This window comes from Pituophis catenifer, unplaced genomic scaffold (assembly GCF_029215685.1).
Source record: "Pituophis catenifer annectens isolate HBS135680 unplaced genomic scaffold, rPitCat1.0.hap2 SCAF_1, whole genome shotgun sequence".
Classification (NCBI taxonomy): Eukaryota; Metazoa; Chordata; class Lepidosauria; order Squamata; family Colubridae; genus Pituophis; species Pituophis catenifer.
Genome location: NW_027256881.1, coordinates 48323938 through 48343475, shown reverse-complemented (window position 1 = coordinate 48343475; position 19538 = coordinate 48323938). Strand labels below are relative to the sequence as shown.

Below are 19538 nucleotides of genomic sequence, written 5' to 3'. Positions count from 1 at the left end.
TCACTCTAGTTCATCATTTATATGTTATAACAGACAGGCATAGTGTTGCGCATAGTATTACTCCTCGTTAAGTTAGCAGTTGTGGAGAATTTGAATCTGTACAATCCTGCAACCTGCTAATGTGATATTTAATGAGGAGACATTAGTCTGGAGAAAGGTAGTCAATATAAATCAGTGTTTACAAAGTGTGATTAACTCTGAAATATTTCATCAATGCTCTGGTCCCAGGCATACTCTATGCTAATTACTAGAATCTGTGCATGTTTCAGGGGACGTCTTGAGGCTCAGAGTGCAGCAAACATGGAGCAGCAAAATTGCAATTATGCCTGGGCTGTCTCTGATGGCAATTTATGCATTTGGTGTGATGACCTCCCACTTCCCAAGAGAGCAATAAAGAGAATGCATTTTCATTAAGATACTAATGCACTTAATCACAAGGGGAAAGGGTTAGAAAGTAACAAAATACTTCTAAAGCAAGATGGAGAAACACTGTTGGGGGAAAGCATTTTTATTCTTTCCATGAAGTACTATTACCACAGATTGCATCTGCTAAATGTAATTGTGAATGTCCAAGGCAGTAAGAACATATATATTAGTCAAACAATTAAATTAATCTTAAAAAACACTATTCCTCTGTTTGAATTAGCATATGATATCGAAACCTCTTTTAAAGCAGACTGAAGCTCTAGCAAGTGCAGAATTTTTTTCCTACTTCATAAAGTCAGATGTTTCCAGGAATTCCTTAAGCAGAATATAATATCAAGAAAAGATTCATGGTTTTTGGTCCCAGGAGGAGATATTCAGTTGTATTCTGCCTCTCAAACCCAATTCTCCCTTCTAAACAAAATGTATCTTAATAAAAAGACATTGATAACTCTCTTCTTCCTAAATGCATCTCGGCCTTTTTAAACATATTAAGCAATTATCACCATTTTATTTGATGGCAGTGAATTCCATAAATTGAATGAAATTCTTCCAGCATTTGATTCTGAAGTCTAGAAATAGGAGAAAATTTTTTGCTCTCTACCTTTGATGATTTTATATTTGCTTTGTACTATCCAGCCCAGTATGTCATTTTATAAGTCTCTGAAGCTTTAGTGAATTTCTTTTTAAGAATTCCACCATGAATTCTGGCTGAAGCAAATTTGGGTGCTATATTCACATCAAAACCTTAGGGAATAAAAGGTTGCAGACACATACAATAGCAAAGTGCTTAAAATGTTTAGGTAGAACAACTCTGCACTTACTATTTTGTGGAAAAAATATGCTAAACAATACCCCACTTAAACTTTTAAACTGTGTCAAGATATGTGGTTTTAATATTCTGCTTTTGTAGTTTTCTTTAGAATAAGATACTGTTTGCAAAAACAAAAGAAAGTCTGTAAAAAAAATTAAGCCCAGCTACTAACATTTTCAATTTCATGGTTTTTTTGTTTAGACTTTCAGTTACAATTGTATTTCTTCTAGTTGATTAACAAAATTATAGCTGATTTTTCTTAATGGACTTTTCTTTTTATGTGCTTTAAATATTTTAGGTAACATAGAATATAGCTGCCCAGCAACAAATGAATGTGAAATCACAAAGCGCAGACGCAAATCCTGTCAGGCTTGTCGTTTTATGAAGTGTCTAAAAGTTGGCATGCTGAAAGAAGGTAAGGCTGATAAACTCCCTTTATAGAATTGTTCATAAACAATGTTAGAACTATAATTTAATCTGAGAAATGCAATGTATCATTTTCAGATGTTATGATTGTTTTTTAAAATAAAGCAATATAATTGCTCCATTGAGATGGAGATAAATTTCTTCAGTTTTATGCAAGCAAACTGTATTTTTTCTGATACATCAGCTGAACATTATTTTTTGATATTTGTACATTTTCAAATGCTGTTATCCAATAGAAATACCTATAAAATGAACATCTGAGGGAAAATGCTTCATACAATGTACATAATGTTCTTAAAAACTCAGGCAGTTACAGTAGTCATCTATGACTTCTTAAGTTAACAAATCAGAACAGCAGGTAGATAATTTGTTGTTGTTCATTTGCTGAGTTTTGCCTGACTCTTTTTGACCTCATGATAAACAAGGCCTCCCTGTCCTTCGTTGTCTCCCAGAGTCTGCTCAAATTCATGTTCATTGTGTCAATTATACTATCTAACCATCTCATCCTCTGTCCCCCGCCCCGTCCCCTTCTCCTTGTGCCTTCAATCTTTTCCAATATACAGTCAGTTCGTATTCCTTTCCGTATTTTAAACCAATGAATTGTTCCATGTCTAGTTCTAACTGTTGCTTCTTGACCTGTATATAGGTCTCTCAGGAGACAGGTAAGGTGGTCTGGTACTCCCATTTTTTAAGAACTTGCTATAGTTTATTGTGATCTACAGTACATAATCAAAGGCTTTAGCATACATAGTCAATGAAGCAGAAATAGATGTTTTCCTGGAATTCCCTTGCTTTCTCCATAATCCAGTGAATACTGGTAATTTAATCTCTGGTTCCTCTGCCTCTTCGAAACCCAGCTTGTTACAACTATTAAGAATTCAATACACAATTCCTATAATTTTAAGACATATTTTGATGGTGCTTGCCCATCAAATACAAAAATATTGAACAAGTAGACACTATTTTTTGTGTTCTTTTGGGTAGTATGATATGATCTACACATCTCCTACAGCAGTTGGTCAACCTGTAGTTTTGAAATCTAAAATTGCTTGTAATGCATCTATCTTCCTGCAGCAACATTATGCATTACAATCAACCTCTTAGATAGGGACCCATTTTTTTCACAGACATTATTTTCATGACTTGCTTTTTTGTCATATATCAGAATGCCATTATTTCAGTTCATTTTCCATTCGATTGTAACTTAGTATTGATTTCTGATCAACCAGCTCAACAGTCCTTAATCTAGAAAAAAAAAAGGCAAACTTTTGTATTGGTGAAAGCAAGAAAAATGAGAACTACAGATTTTAACTATTTGGTCATTTAGAGGTTTGTTTAGAAATGCCTTTGAATTGAGTAGATGTTACTGCTGGATGTAGGTATAGAATAGCAGTTTAGATTTTTTTAAAAAAACAGAATACTGGAGATTTAGGTTGTATTCCTCAAGAAAAATACAATTTTATATGTTCATGTATGCCTGGTTCAAGCAAATATGATGCAATTACATACAGTGTCACAAATTTCTAGTCCTATTCAGAGAAATCCATATAGAGATACCCCAAAAGGCCATGATGTAGATTAAGCATCTACTGTATCTAAAATGCAGTTTGCATTGAAAATAAGGTTTGATTTTTCCATTCAGAAACTGAAGTTCACATTTTGTTTTCCTCAGAAGCCAATTTCCCTATGACTGTTGTTCACAAGTCAGCATGTAGAGTCATTGCTGAGTTGAGTGACCTTACAAATCTATATAATAAACAAACATGGACTAACTGAGCAATAGCAGAAAAATTAGGCCTATCACACCCTTTCAGACATACTCTTATTGGATTATACTTACTTAGAATAAACCTCATTTTGTGTATGGTTGCTTTGGCAGGCATGATGGTCCTGTGAGCCAAATCCTGCTGCCTTTAGTTTTATGCTGAATAAATTCCTTTCTAATTCAGTGGGGACTCTACCTTATTAAGAGATTCAGGATTTGGCTATTTTTATTCAGATCTGGACAGGGCTTCATCCATATGGAAACCCTAATTTGTTTCATGTTATGAAACTATAATACAAAAACCTTTAATGGAAGCTTAACATGAAGTCAGACATGAACAACATCCTGAATATGAGTCTTTTTCAGTCAGTTGTTACTGCTAAATCTATTTGTCCAGCTGAAGGAAAAAGGCATTGTGCAGATTGAGTCATAGTGCCATTTTTCCCTTCATATAATAGGTTTTTGTTTTTTTCCTGTCATTTCAGTAACCAAGATTTGTGAAAGTGATCAACGTTGATCTTTTCCTCAAGCTATTTATGTCACTGTTTCTCTTTTCTTTTGTTTTGTTTTGTAAATAGAAGGCTTTTTGTCCTCTATCTTCAAGATAAGTATTCTCGTAGAAAATTCATCTCCAAACTAGGGATTAGGGATCTCCCATTATCAAACAACAAAGTGATATTTCACAGTTGAAAATATAAGTGCAAAACCATGCCTTTCTTTTTCCCCAGCATGGCTAATGACAGCTTCAAATAGCAATTTAAGCTAGGGAAATATTGAAGGTTAAACACACTGTTTAATCTCTTCCATCAGTGGAAAACAAAATGAAATTTAAAAATGAAGTTACAATAAGATAGCTGTGGCAAGAAGTATCCCCTATGTTCCTTGAGGGAACTTTACTTCCCTTCTTTATGTAGGTGCTGGTACCTGATAGAATATGCTTCTGCAGATATCAATTTTTAGACTGATGGAGGTTCCCAAAACAAATAATTCTTGTTTCATTTCATTTTAGGCTTTATTTCATTTTAAAGTGTGATATCTCAGATATGTATAATAGGTTCCATGTATAGGGATCAGCAGGGTTCAGCAGTTCTAATTGTTTAGTCTTGAAATGCATGAAATTTGAGGACATTTCTGCCTTAAAGAATATGTGACATCTGCAGGAATTGACCTTTATTTGACTTACTTTGTTTGTTAAATGGTTGATTTCCAAATATTACCATGATTTTTTTTTCTTAACTGAGCTTCAGGGAGACAATTGGTTGATCCAATTTCCAGAGAAGTGGAAGAAACTCATTATAATATGAATCAATGTGCAACTTAATTACTCAAAGAAATAGTTTTATATTTGGTAACTAATGAGTTGATGCTCATTAACAATGCTAGAAATTCCTTCAAAAAGCTAGTTATTGAGAATATCTGTCCTATCAACAGAGATAGAATAGAATAGAATAACCTAGTTGGAAGGGACCTTGGAGATCTTCTAGTCCAACCCCCTGCTTAGGCAGGAAACCCTACACCACTTCAGACAAATGGTTATCCAACATCTTCTTAAAAACTTCCAGTGTTGGAGCATTTCTTAACTATCTTTTACATTTCACAGATTTGACCCAAACAACATATTAAGACCCAGTTTCAGGGGCTAACAGGAGATGTCACCCTTAATCTTTATTCAGTCTTACTCAGTTAATTAAATGTTTTAATATTTGTGAAATAAAGGGAGTCATTAAATTATATTTAAGAAGCAAATACTGTACAATGAAAGTTTGTACTTTTAAAAAAAGGAAAATATGCTGCTTATTTTGCTACTTTGGGGTGCTTACAAAATACAGTAGAAGGGAGAATCAAGCATATTTATTCTTGCTATAACCCTTTTTGGGTATATTGTAGAATAGGATTGAGTACCTCAGGTTTGTTTTAAATGTATACTTTAAAAAAAATATTCCCATGCAGCATGCCAGAGGAGGCCATTTATTCAAATGTAAATCTGTTCAATTAAATTACCAGTCTATAGTAAAATTTACTGTTGCAACCTTCACGTTGGCTACAGCAGTTGCTACATGCTGATGGCACAGTATGAATAAAAAATGACAGCCTAAATCTATTTACTTCAAAAAAATGGATGCAAGACTTGAATTACTCTAGCTTTCATAAAAAAAAATAGTATCTCCTTCGTGGAAAATAGATAAGCATATTGGACAATATGGTACTTATGTAAACATTTTATTAATGCAGAAATTAGTGTGAACAAGGCAGAAGCCTTGCTAAATCCAAACAAGTACAGCAACAATCTGTTTTCAGTGTCCAGGCAGATGCTGCTGTAAAATGCCAGATTTTGACCTTTCCATGGCAGATGTCTAAGTTCCCAAAGTTCTCTGCCAGTACTATATAGACAACAGACAGGAAGACTTTGCATATATCTAAAATATTGCTGTTCTATGTTCCAGCCAGCCAGCCTGTTATGCTGTTTTTGAGGATATTTGTCATTGCATTGCTATTGTGTTCAACAAAAATCTCTCCAATGAATTTTTTGAAAGATATTAAAGTTTTACATAAACATGCTGAAACCTCAGTCTGTGAGCATAGGTGTTTTGGCCTGAACTATTACCAAAAGTGTGCAATTATAATCAAGGGTCAGAAAATGAATTTCTGAATGTTTAGTTGTATACATCCATAGCACAGTAGTATTTGCTGCTGTACATATAAAATTCCCTGCTTAGAATTTCATGATTTCATGGTTACTGAATATGTTGGTCACCAGTGATATTTTCTATTTCTTACAAGTTTGAGTTGGTTGGTTGTGCATTTCTTAACATTTTAGGCTTCTCTTGGATCATATACTAACTTTGTGATGTGGGGAGAAATACCATTTGTTTTTCATCAACCGTCTAAAGTTGGTTGGGAATTCTGGGAGTTGAAATCCATACATCTTAAAGTTCCCAAGGTTGAAAAATGCTGATCTAAAATGTTCCCAAGAATGGTTGTCTTAGGGTCCCACAGAAAATATTTTGCCACAAAGTTCCTTATTAGAAAGTTTACCAATCTATGTTGCTATGACTCTCACAACATGAGAACATAAAAATGAAAGAGAAAAGGTTAGTAAATGCAAGAGAGAGAGAGAGAGAGAGAGAGAGAGAGAGAGAGAGAGAGAGAGAGAGAGAGAGAGAGAAGGAAAATAGCATTGAAACAATGTATTGTGAGTCATGATAACCAAAAGAGTAAATAAAGGGTAGTCATTTTATATGATTTACTGTTTTGGCTTCCATAGTCCAAAATACATTTCCTTATTGATGGAACCCTCAAGTGTTTGTGTATTCAGTAGATGAATGCAAGAGCCTTCCACCAACTATTTCTAAGACCAACAACATCAAAGAAAGTGATGTAGACATACATGCATACATGCATAAATAAGCAAGATCAGCAATTAAAAATAGCCAGCATGAATGGGCCTTTTGCCATTCTGCCTTACCCCACCTCAGATGGCAGAAGCATCTGGTGAAGAATCTCTCTTTCTGAGCTTAATATACAGGCAAGTTGAGGTGAGCACCAGGAGTCCAAGCCCAAGCCAAATATAGTTTAGAACTGGGGATGAGGGGAGTTGTTCCATGGCCCTTAGCCTCTTTCAGCAGAGGGAGAAAGGCATTGAATATAGGCAGAGGGAGCACACACACTGTTGTTTTAGAAGTAACACATGCAGAGGGAGCACACACTGCAAAACATTGTAAGTTTTTTCTGCTTAAACCTCTGCCTTTGTCCAACATGAACTGCCTTGTTTCACATGCCATGGTTCCTCAGAATGAAAGAATGCCACATCCCATATCAGGTTTGCTAGATCTGTCTTTTTAATCCTGCTTTAACTATAGACTAATCATTTACACTTTTTTTCTGCTGCCAAGATACTTCATGTGTATTAGCATTGCAGCATCTATGATTGCTATCTTTAATTACTTATGCTCTGCTGTCATTTGAAATTCTTGAGAACTCTCTTAGTGGCTAGTCAGGCTCATTTGTTAACTGAAGAACTGATGCATGTTCACTAATTGGATGGTATACCATAAGTTCATTTGATAATCAATCAGCATGGAGACAGGAGAGAAATAGCTCTGTTTTTGTTTATTCCTCACCATTCCTTCAAGAGCTCTGCTGCTGATTAAAACACACAGGATAATAATATGCAGGCATTGTCATTCCATTCTAAATGGAATACAAGATTTTCTAAATATGGGCAGTACAATCAATTTAAACAGGAATACTGCTCTGTTGCCAGTTTTTCTTACTAAGGTTAACAAAAAAGCTGGTCCAATGTACTTGTCTCAGATCACTGAGAGCAGCTACCACTTAAAATGCTACAGAGAGTGGCAAATAAAAGAGATATATTTATATTTGTGTGTTAAGTGTAGGAAGACAAGGATAGAAAGTGCTTCCCCAGACATTTAAAATCATATGTAGAATGACCAAATGATCATGTGGAATATAGGGGTTTTCTGATTGGTAATTCCTGGCAAACATTTTATGCATGCTCCAGTGTAATTAGCTGTAGATATCATATGCAATTAAATCCAGAAGCCTTCTCCTGGTTACTAGCAACACTGAGGAAGAGTGGAGCAAAGCATGCAGTGATTGTATGATTTCATCTCTGCCAGGGGTGGCCAACCTTCTTCTTTGCAAAGAACTTGTGTATAACAGCTTTCAATGACAGATTTATTTCATGGACTAATAACATTACACTGCTAAGTAGAAAAAAAAAGTTGTTGTGTAAAGAAGAATAACTTGCTGTGGCCTTCAAAACTGGAGAGGAAGAGAAAGCTAGGGTTGCCAAGTCTGCTTCCAAAAAATAGCGGACAAGCGGGCGGGGGGGGGGGGTTAAGTAGTAAAAAAATTTAAAAAAAATTACAATTAAATTATATATTTTCTTACAAACATTTTAACACGTATTAAAATAATCACTTCAAAACTTTACTTAAAATTCAAAACATCAAATATATTATAATAATATGTAAAATATTAAATTACATTTTAATTTCATCATAAAGCTTTGGAATAAAAAAAATGTCCACTATTTTGTGAAAAAAAATAGTGAACATAATGTGAAAAAAGCGGACTGTCCGTTCAAATAGTGGACACCTGGCAACAATAGAAAGCACAAGCTTTTAATAATATCCAAGAAAAAGTATTTCCAATACTTTTAAAGTGAAAAGAAGAAATTCACTTCAGCTGATATTTTTTATATTGTCCCCCTATAATAAAACATTTATGCAGCATTTTTGAAATAATAAGCAGCAGTGCACTTTTAATTTGAAGGGATTCTTAGTTTCCAGTAGCTATAAAGGTATCTTTACAGCTACTGGATATATAATGATTAGGTTTAACTTACACTTAGTTTGATTTGTGTTTTGCTTGTAATAACAGAAATTAACAATCTAGTTTATCTTGTCCTGTGAACTGGGAAACATCAATTTAGACAATCTAAGCCCTATTTGGTGTCCCTAAGTGACTTATGTTCTGATACAAATCTTGTGGTTTGGAAGAAAAGGGTGGTGGTGTGGTAGAATAACAGATGCTGATGTATTGCAAGAATTATTTAACATATATTTTAAAAAGAAGTGTCTGATTAAGGAGCTTTGTTTCAAATTAACCTGTAGAGAAGACAATGTATTAATTTGGGGCAGATGTTTCTCTAATGTATTTCTCCTTTGTGATTATTCCATACAATGTGTATTTATTTTTCTCCTTTAATTTAGAAGATGTAAGCATCTATGGGTTCAAAAGTCTTTTTTGCACTACGTAACTGTTAGAAGTCCATCATTTTTAATTAACAAAAATATAGTGGCCCCTCTTTAATTTAATGAATATCCCCATTTGTTATATATTCAGTTCCCAGGCTAAAAAGAAAATTAGCATTTTTGTCTTTCTCAGGAAATATTATTCCTTAAAATATATTCACTAGAGTTAGCTCAGAGGGAGGTAAATGAGTGAACTTTTGCCCATGTACCAGAAATAGTGGCAGTTATGTCAGTGATAACTAAGGGGAAGTCAGCAACTTGGTGAAATGATGTAGGATTTGGTTTGATGTGACATCTTTCCCATCAAGCTGTAGAAAAATAAGTGCCTTTGGCCCTTCGTTTTTGGCATACAAAACACATTTGTTTAAAAATATCTGAGATTAACAAAGCTCATCTGTGCTTTGTGAAGAAAGCTATTTGCCTAAATTATTTTTGCTTCTTCCTCCGGTCAGTGTATGTACTCTTTAAAGATTGACTAGTCTTGGCGCAGAGAGCTGTATCATGTTCTGAGACTAAAAAAGTTACAAAGGGATGTATGTGTGTGTGTTTAATCCCTGCCCAAAGGTTTGGCATAATTTGGCCCAACAATTGCCCAAATTGAAATAGATACATCTCACTCAATTTTGGGGCAGAACTTTATTTCTTTCAGTGAAGTAACTTTAGATCAGTAACATCAAATAGTTTTCTTATAATATTCGAACAGGCAAAGCTTTGTGATCTTGGCACCATATTTGCTGAAAGATGTGGAACTACACATGACCTGCTCAATCAATCAAAGCAGACAGGGTATCAAGAAACACTAAAATTACAAGCTGTAAATATCACATGTGTGATCTCATGGAACTGTCCCTCAGATATTCCTTGTATATTAAGCTCTTCCTCATTATAGAAACTTTTTCAAGTAACATTTAATAGGACTAGTCACAAATGAAGCCACACTTCTTCAGTTGAGCCAATAGTCAGCTGCTTGGACTTTCTGCCAGTTTCTAGCATCTGTCATTTTCCACCGTCTGGGACACTCTTTGTCTGAGCCAGATTATGATTTTATTTGCAGTCTGCAACATGAGTACTGTGATCAAGAGCTAGCTGTCTTTATTTAAAAAAAGAAAAGAACAATAAGTATGCTACAATGTGGATTCCTAGTCATTGGTAGTTTATACTGGTAGTTTGTTTTAGGGCAAATGCTCCAAATAAAGTATAATAAAAATTAGAGCTAGGAAATTTTGAATTTTGGTTGCTTTCACTTGAAAACTGCTTTAATATTCTTCTTACTTATTTTAGAGAGTAAAACTATTTGTACTTTGAATACAGAAAAATCCTTTTCTAACTGAATTATGTACCTGTTTCTGACCTTCAGTAGGTAGGTAGCAATAAAATAATTAGGTTCCCCCCCCATCTTTATACATTATTTAGGGCAATAACTCTTCTTGCCTGTTAATGAGCCCACCCCAAAGCCATTCTCAGGAATGCCCATTTTTTTCTGTATTCAATTTTTCCCTAAGGCAGGGGTGTCAGCCTCACGGCCCGTGGGCCAGATGCGTCACGCACTGGCTATGCCCACCCCTGGTTTAGTGAAAAAGTCACAATACATCACGTGATATTGCAAGTTTGACACCCGTGCACTAAAGGTAGGTGTGTGTGTGTGTGTGTGTGTGTGTCCGTCCATATTGGCTTCTTTTGCTGTCCTTCATTTTCTCCCTCATTGGAACTTGTTTGCAATTGTGCTTTTACTGTTTATTTCTTTAGGAATTTCTATCAATTTGGAGCACCTTTTCCCATTAGTTTTTCATGCTGTGAAATCTACTAATTATTTATTTATTTATTTATTTATTTATTTATTTATTTATTTATTTATTTATTTATTTATTATATTTCTATACCGCCTTTCTCCCGTAGGACTCAAGGCGGTGTACAGTCAAGAAAAATATAGACACACAAACATCATAAAATTGCTAATTAAAATTATTACTTAGTTTGGTCAATTAAATAAAACCCAGAATTAGATAACATTTAAAAAATCATTCACATGTTCGTATGTTTAGCCCCGCCTGTTGGAACATCAGGGTCTTGAGGGCACGGCGGAAAGCACGGAGATCAGGGATATTCCGTATCTCCGGGGGCAGTTCATTCCAAAGGGTTGGAGCCCCCACAGAGAAGGTCCTCCTAAGCCATGGAGCACTTTAAAGGTGATAACTAACACCTTGAATCGCACCCGGAAGACCACCGGGAGCCAGTGCAGCTCGCGTAGGAGAGGTGTTACATGGGCGTAACGAGCTGCGCCCATAATCATCCGCGCGGCTACGTTCTGGACCAGTTGGAGCCTCCGGGTGCTTTTCAAGGGGAGCCCCATGTAGAGAGCATTACAGTAGTCCATATGGGAGGTAACTAGGGCATGAGTGACTGTGCGCAAGGTGTCCCGATCCAGAAAGGGACGCAACTGGTGGATCAGGCGAACCTGATAAAAGGCACCCCTGGCCACGGCCGTCAAATGATCTTCTAAAGATAACCGTGAATCCAGGAGGACACCCAAGTTGTGGGCCCTCTCTGTGGGGAGCAAGATCTCATCCCCTATTGTCAGTGATGGTACCAGCTGACTATACCGGGACGCCGGAAGCCACAGCCACTCGGTCTTGGAAGGGTTGAGTCTGAGCTTGTTTCTCCCCATCCAGATCCGCACGGCCTCCAGGCAATGGGACATCACAGCAAGGGCATCATTGGGGTGGTCTGGGGTGGAGATGTATAGCTATGTCATCAGCATACTGATGAACACTCACCCCAAAACCACGGATGATCTCGCCTAGCGGTTTTACATAAATGTTGAACAGAAGGGGTGAGAGGACTGACCCTTGCGACACCCCACAAATAAGGTGCCTCGAGGTCGACCTCTGCCCCCCCTGCCAACACAAACTGCGAACGGTCAGAGAGGAAGGAGGAGAACCACCGAAGCACGGTGCCCCCTATTCCTAACCCTTCCAGCCGGTGCAGTAAGATACCATGGTCGATGGTATCAAAAGCCGCTGAGAGATCTAATAGGACCAGGATAGAGGAGCAACCTCTCTCCCGAGCCCTCCAGAGATCATCCACCAATGCGACCAATGCCGTTTCTGTGCTGTATCGTTACCTGAATCCCGACTGGAATGGATCCAGATAGACAACTTCATCCAGGTATCGGGGTAGTTGTCGTGCCACCACACTCTCAACAACCTTTGCAACAAAGTGAAGATTGGAGACTGGACGATAATTTGATAATATAGCCGGGTCCAGGGAAGGCTTCTTGACGAGGGGCTTCACAACTGCCTCTTTCAAGGCGGCGGGAAAGACACCCTCACTAAGAGAAGCATTTATAATCCCCTGGAGCCAGCCTCGTGTAACCTCCCGGGAGGCCAGTACCAACCAGGAGGGACACGGGTCCAATAAACATGTGGCAGTGTTAAGCTTGCCCAGAATCCTGTCCACGTCCTCAGGAGCCACAGAGTCAAACTCTTCCCAGATAACGCTCTCAAGACCTGCCCCCGTCTCCTCCCCTGGATCTACCCAATTGGAGTCCAGGCCTTCCCGAATCTGAGCGACTTTATCATGCAGGAATTGTACAAAATCCTCAGCTTGACCCTTTAAGGGATCTTCCCGTACCCCCACCTGAAGTAGGGAGCGGGTCACCCTAAACAGCACAGCTGGGCGGTTCTCTGCAGATGCAATAAGAGTGGAGAAGTAGCTAGACTTCGCCGCTCTTATCGCCACTAGGTAGGTCTTAATATAAGATCTCACCTGTGTTCAGTCAGATTCAGATCGGCTTGTCCTCCAATCGCTCTCCAGGCGTCTTTTCTGACGCTTCATCTCTCTCAGCTCCTTGGAAAACCAAGGAGCTAGATGAGATCGGCATCGGGTCAGAGGCGGCAAAGGCACAACGCGGTCCAAGGCCCCAGTAGCCGCCCTGTCCCAGGTGACCACCAGGTCCTCAGTCGAGTTGTGAGCCAGAGTCTCAGGAAATAGCCCAAACTCCATCAGGAACCTTTCGGGGTCCATCAGGCACCTGGGACGGAACCATTTGGTTGGTTCCGTCTCCCCACGGTGGGTGGAAGTGACTTGAAAGTCCATGTGAAGGAAAAAATGATCAGACCATGACAAGGGCTTGATGTCTATATCCCCTATTCTTAGATCATTCAGCCACTGATCAGAGACAAAAATCAAGTCCAGAGTGTGATTCCCCAAGTGGAATTATTATTGCCCTGAGTTTACTTTGAAGTCCAAGATAAACTTAGTTTTAGTTTTCCTTAACCTTCTCTCCTATATTCACTTTCTTAGTGAATTGATAGCTTAATTTCTATTTTCTGAAGATAGAAGAAAAAAGATGTCATCAAGACCAGTCAGGAGTGTCTGGTCTTGATGGGTCAAGAACCATGCTTGGCAGAATTTATCTTTGACCAAAGTAATTAAAATGTATGCCTCATTTAAACGAATATAGGAGAGTAATTATCTACCTTTTCTACACTGGATGGACAACAATAACCATCAGCAACAATATTGCTTTTATTAGTTCCTCTGCTTATTTTTACCCATGTTCTCTGTAGCAGTATGAAGTTCATTGATTGAAATTTCCAAAGAGAAAGTAATATTTTTAACTAATAGTGCAATCCTGCCAACTTTTAAATTCTTTTTGTTGTTTTCAACAAATTATACAGTATCTTTCAGTTGTAATAATCCAGTAATGAGGGTAATTTCATCAGGTTTCTGTTACATTGTTAAATCATATTTGCCTTTCTGTACTAGGAGTTCAAGTTCATTTTGCCTATGTCCCATTCATTGAGCATTAATTTATAGACAATGAAGACTGGGGACTTTTTGAGCTAAAAATTCCTTCTGATATTTCAATTAGTAATTTAAGAGATTTTCGGCAGTATACAAGTCTTTATTTTAGATCCTTACTTCAGAAGTTTCATTTCTATCCCCACTGGATTCAATTTAAAGCTCTGTTAATCATGCTTTGGCAAAGCACATGTTTATCTATCTTAGGAAGGTACAACACATCTTACGTAGTCTATCATTTAGATAACTCAAACCATGAGCTTCCCAATCAGATATTTCCTGTTGACACCACTGCTTATTAATATAGACTTTCCCTAATTTTATTGTAGTTTATTCTGAAATGCTTCATAGATCAGAACTGTACTTTTTTTAATTTACAAAACTCAACTAACCAAGTAAGAATATATTCTTTCTTTTACTCTTGGAAATATTTTTTTAAAATGTTTTTTGAACCGTATCAAAGGTATCGCCCTTTGAAATATTACCACAAATAACAACAATAGTAGGTCAAGTATTTATAGATTAATGATTATAATTTATTTGAAAGGCATGTATTGAATATACATGTGTTGTATGCTCTGAAGTTTAACCAGAAAACAAAATGAACATAAGTAGAATTTATTTTGCTTTATACTTTATTTCATTGTTTTTTCTTTCTCCTTTGTCTCCTCAGTCATTCTACCTTGGTAATCTAGCATCATGATAAGGAGTCACTTTATACCAAAATATCTTTCCTATGCAAACTTTTATTATTATCAGGAAATATGAGTTCTTTTATTCCTCTCAAATTTGGGGGAGCCTCTTTTTTATTATGTTACCCTTTAGATCAGACGTCTTCAAACTTGGCAGCTTTAAGACTTGTGGACTTCAACTCCCAGAATTCAGAACTCCCAGCTATGCTGGCTGGAGAGTTCTGGGAGTTGAAGTCCACAAGTCTTAAAGCTGCCAAGTTTGAAGACCTCTCCTTTAGACTAATGTTTGTTTGCCTGTTCGTTTATTTGTATCCTACCTTTATTATTTTACAAATAACTCAAGTCAGTGAACATATCCAACAGACTTTTTTTAAGGTTGTTTTTTTTTATTCTGCATTTATTTTTTATAAATAACTCAAGGCGATGAATATATCTAATGCTCCTTCCTCCTCCTATTTTCCCCACAACAACAACCTCTGAGGTGGGTTGGGCTAATAGACAGTAACAGGCCCAAAGTCACCCAGCTGGCTTTCATGGCTAAGGCAGGACTTGGATTCATGGTCTCCTGCTTTCTAATCTGGTGCCTTAGCTGCTAGACCAAAGAAGCTCTTTTTCTTCCAGGACATCTCTTTGATGATGCTATATCCTAATCTAAATAGATGAGATGTTTTCACCAGTATCTCATTTTTAATTAAATCACTTTTATGAAGAGTCCTTAAATAAAGCTATTTAATGAAGTTAAAAAATGCATTTAAAGGCAGATTGTGAAACCTCAATTGCTATAGTTACTCTCAAGGGAGAACTGTACAGTTAGAAGTCACTTTGAATTGCTAGCTTTCTTTCTTTCATTGCCATTTATTTCTTTAATTTCTTATTTAAAAAAAAACCAAAATTGAAATCTAGTTTATTCAGCTGGAATAAGCATTTCTCTCCCCCCCGCCGCCCCCATGAGTCTTCTGTCTACATTCTAGAATGGATTTGACTGTGTCACGTGCCTTGTAAAGTGGCTTCTTGGGAATTTAAAAGTCTTTGAATGGGTTATCTGATTAAAGGGATGTACGTGTCTTTAATGCTCATCTGTAGCTCCACTTTTGACCCTATCAGTTAAAATGCAAAGGTGTTGAGAGTCAGAAAAGTTTCAGATTCAACCCAAATAATAAATGCTTCACTCCTTGCAGAGAGCAAAAAAATAATAATGATGATTTTATCATGATTTCCTTTATTACTGAGAAAAGTGCTTCTGTTACATTCTGGTAATTGCATTAGACAACACTCTGACATTATTCTTACACCACCTGTTTATTTGATTGTTTGTTTAGACAATATCTATTATGGTCCATTAGTGTGATATATATAGTCAAATAAAATCCATAGAAATAATTACAATACAATTTAGAAATCAAATGTAGCAGTACCAGCACTTTTAAATTAACCAAATTTAAAAAAGCAAGAAATATTACTGAGTGCAAAGTGTGCAGTTGTGTAATGTATTTAAAAGCTGGGGGTGGGGGGGGGATAAAGCTTTTTGCTCTGTCAATGAAAAAAAGAAACATTTTTGTTTTCCTTGGAAAACATTCTATAGATTGTCTGCTGCAAATTGAATCACCCTTCCTTAAGTGGCATTTGCATAACAACATGATGTGGGGACCAGCAAAGAAGAATTAAAGACGAAATCAGAAGAAAGGATTCCATTTTGACTCATTTTTTCCCCACTATATTTTTAATTTAATAAAATTTGCCATTTTAACAAAATGTTCATAGCAGAAGTTGCTACTATGCTGAAGAATAGATGCAGGCTTTTTTCATGAAATGTAAAGGACGTGATTGGTATCATATTAATTTTCTAAGTTAAAGTTCACTTTATGGAGCTTACAAAATGAATACTACTTGACAATAGATTGATATTCCCTTCCAGTCACTTTCTTCTGAAGAGACTGATAACTCAATGTGCAAAAATGAGAAGCAAATAATTAGTAGAATGAAAGATACTAATACTTTACCACTGCCATGAGCATCTATTTGGGGGAACAGAGATCAGCCAGGTCAATAAAGGAACATCATTCCTAAGCTAGTATATTAATTTATTTGTATTTCTACAGGTAGTCTTACACTTATAACCATAATTGGGAACAGAATTTTGGTCACTAGGTGATGTAGTCATTAAGCAAATCATCATTTGACTGGACTCATTTTTACAACCATTTTTACCATGGTTGTTAAAGGAATCACTGTGGTTGAGCAATTCAGCACATGGTCATTTGGTGAATCTGACCCCCTCAGTTGACTTTGCTTGTCAAAAGCTAGCTGGGAAGGTCTCAAATTGCAATCATGTGATCACAAAATATTGCTGATCACAAATTGTGATCATGTGACTCTGGTTTGGTGTGGCGATGGTTGTAAATTCAAGAATGGGACCTAAGTCACTTTGAAACTTTAAAATGTCATTAAACAGTCATACGTTGAGGTCCGCCTGTTAACCAGTTGGGTAATAAAATGCCCACAAAGCAACCAAGCTCAGTGAGTGAGCATCAAGGATTTCATAGTTCAACCTTGAACTACATATGTTCTCTTCTACTGGAATTCTTGATTACTTCTGAGCAAACCAGTACTCAATCAGAGATTATCAAAACTGGGAAAAGAGGAGGAAAACAAGCATGGGCCAACCAGTATCTTTAACGCAACAGGACAAATTGAAAATCCTTTTTATTTTTGGTTGGTAGAATAGGGGAATAAAGAGTGAGTGTGGTAAAGGAGTAGGTCAATTAATCTGGCCAATAATGTAATTGAATTACAAAGTTTCAGTCTATTTAATTTAATAATGTTATGGGAAATAGGAATAGTGGTATACCTAGGCAGATATTCTATTTTTTTAAAGATAATTAGGGAGTATGGAAACTGTCATTTTTTGCAAAAGTATCAGTACCTTGGTTGAAGAATCTGTAGTAATGCTTTCATGGGTGTTAGTGAGTTTTAGAGGAAAGGGTCCAGAGGCATATAGGCAGTCAATCAAAAAACTCAACATAAATGTTATTCATGTTGACAGTAATACATATTCCAAGTATTTCAATATAACTTTATTATGTTTATATCTTTGCTGCACCTAATCTCTTGAACAATATCCACTCAGGAATTCTTACAGCCCCTACCGAGTCAGTCTTTAACTGAGCTTAAAAACCAGGTCTTGGTTTAATATGTGTTTATTCCCCTTTAAGCTGGAAGATGGGGTGAGTGTTCCCTGTTCTTTTGTCAGATGATTTTTATACCTCTTAGTTTTTAATTGTGAAGGTGCCCCAAATCATTCTGGAGTTGGGCAGCCTAGAAATGTGATGAATAAGTAAAAAGAATAAATCCTGATGACTGGTAGTTGTGTTTTCTCTTGCCTTCTGTTTTTGACATAAAAGTTACAGCTTTCATATGTGCTGTCTCCAACGTATCTTTGACAAAGTTCCAAATAGCGCAGTTTTGGAACGTGCTGGAATTTCCAGCATGTATACACTATTGAAACAGTGACGTCTACTCTGGCTTGGGCATGTCGTGAGAATGGCTGATGGTCGGATTCTGAAAGATCTCCTGAATGGAGAACTAATGCAGGGAAAGCACCCTAGAGGGAGACCACAGCTGAGATATAAGGATATCTGCAAGAGGGATGTAAAGGCCTTGGGAATGGACATTAATGACTGGGAAACCTTGCCCTCTGATCATTCAGCTTGGAGGCTAAAGATGCAGCCTGGCCTTCTCCAATTCGAAGAGACATTTGTTCGGCAGGCTGAGGCAAAGAGGTAGTCCTGGAACCAGCAAAATCTGGGGGCTGGGCAGGAGACAGAATGTATCTGCCCTCAGTGTGGAAGAGATTGCCACTCTCGAATTGGCCTTTTTAGTCACACCAGATGCTGTTTTAGAACCTCTTTCCAGAACACGATACCATAGTCTTTTGAGACTGAAGGTTGCCAATGGCAATGACAGCTGTATCTCCTTGCAAAGGAGCTGGTTTGTAGTTTAAGACTGTTCTTGGGCCCATGGCTGCTGCTTAAACAAAGGGTGAAAGCCATAGTTGCAATCCTTTGCTCAAGATTTGTTTGGTATTGCAATTATGGGCCTACCCTAGTTATCTTGGGGCCAGTCATTCTCTGATTATCACAGGGTTGGATGACTACAGTATAGCAATAGCAGTAATAGCACTTAAATTTATATACTGCTTCACAGTGCCTGTCTAAGAGGTTTACAGAGTTAGCATATTGCCCCCAACAATCTGGGTCCTCATTTTATCAACCTTGGAAAGATGGAAGACTGAGTCAACCTTAAGCCAGTCAGGATCAAATTCCTGGCAGTGAGCAGTATCAACCTGCAATACTGCATTCTAACAACTGAGCCACCATGGCTCTTTTATGTAAGGCTGTAGTGCAGCCTTGGAGTTGGTTTGGAAGTTGCAACTAGTCCAGGAGGTAGCAACCAGATTGTTGGCAGGACAATCCTGCCATTGCAGAATAACATTGATTATGAAGTTTACTGCTTTGGAGTCACTTTGGTTCCTGGGTCCAATTCAAAGTGGTACTTATTACTTCTAAAGCCAAATTCATCAGGCTTTTAGTTCCATGTGTTTGGTTATAGGCATTCATCTGTTACATTTGTTCACACTATTATTCTTTTTAAATCTTATACTGGTTTTCTTTGTTTATTTTTTTTTAATTTGATTTATATGCCGTCCTTCTCCAGAGACTCAGGGGGGCTTACAATGCATTAAGCAATAGCCTTCATACTTTTGTATATTTATACAAAGTCAGCTTATTGCCCCCACAAACTGGGTCCTCAATTTACCTACCCTAGAAAGGATGGAA

General features: G+C 37.1%; 1 protein-coding gene across 2 annotated transcripts in view; it reads left to right on the top strand.

Moving 5' to 3' along the window:
* The window catches only part of ESRRG (estrogen related receptor gamma), a 193362-nt gene that overhangs the window by 58562 nt on the left and 115262 nt on the right, over window positions 1-19538 (top strand). For both annotated transcript variants that reach the window (XM_070949018.1, XM_070949011.1), the window contains one exon: window positions 1536-1652. In XM_070949018.1, the coding sequence (XP_070805119.1) occupies window positions 1536-1652 (117 nt within the window). The remainder of the gene's footprint in view (window positions 1-1535; window positions 1653-19538) is intronic.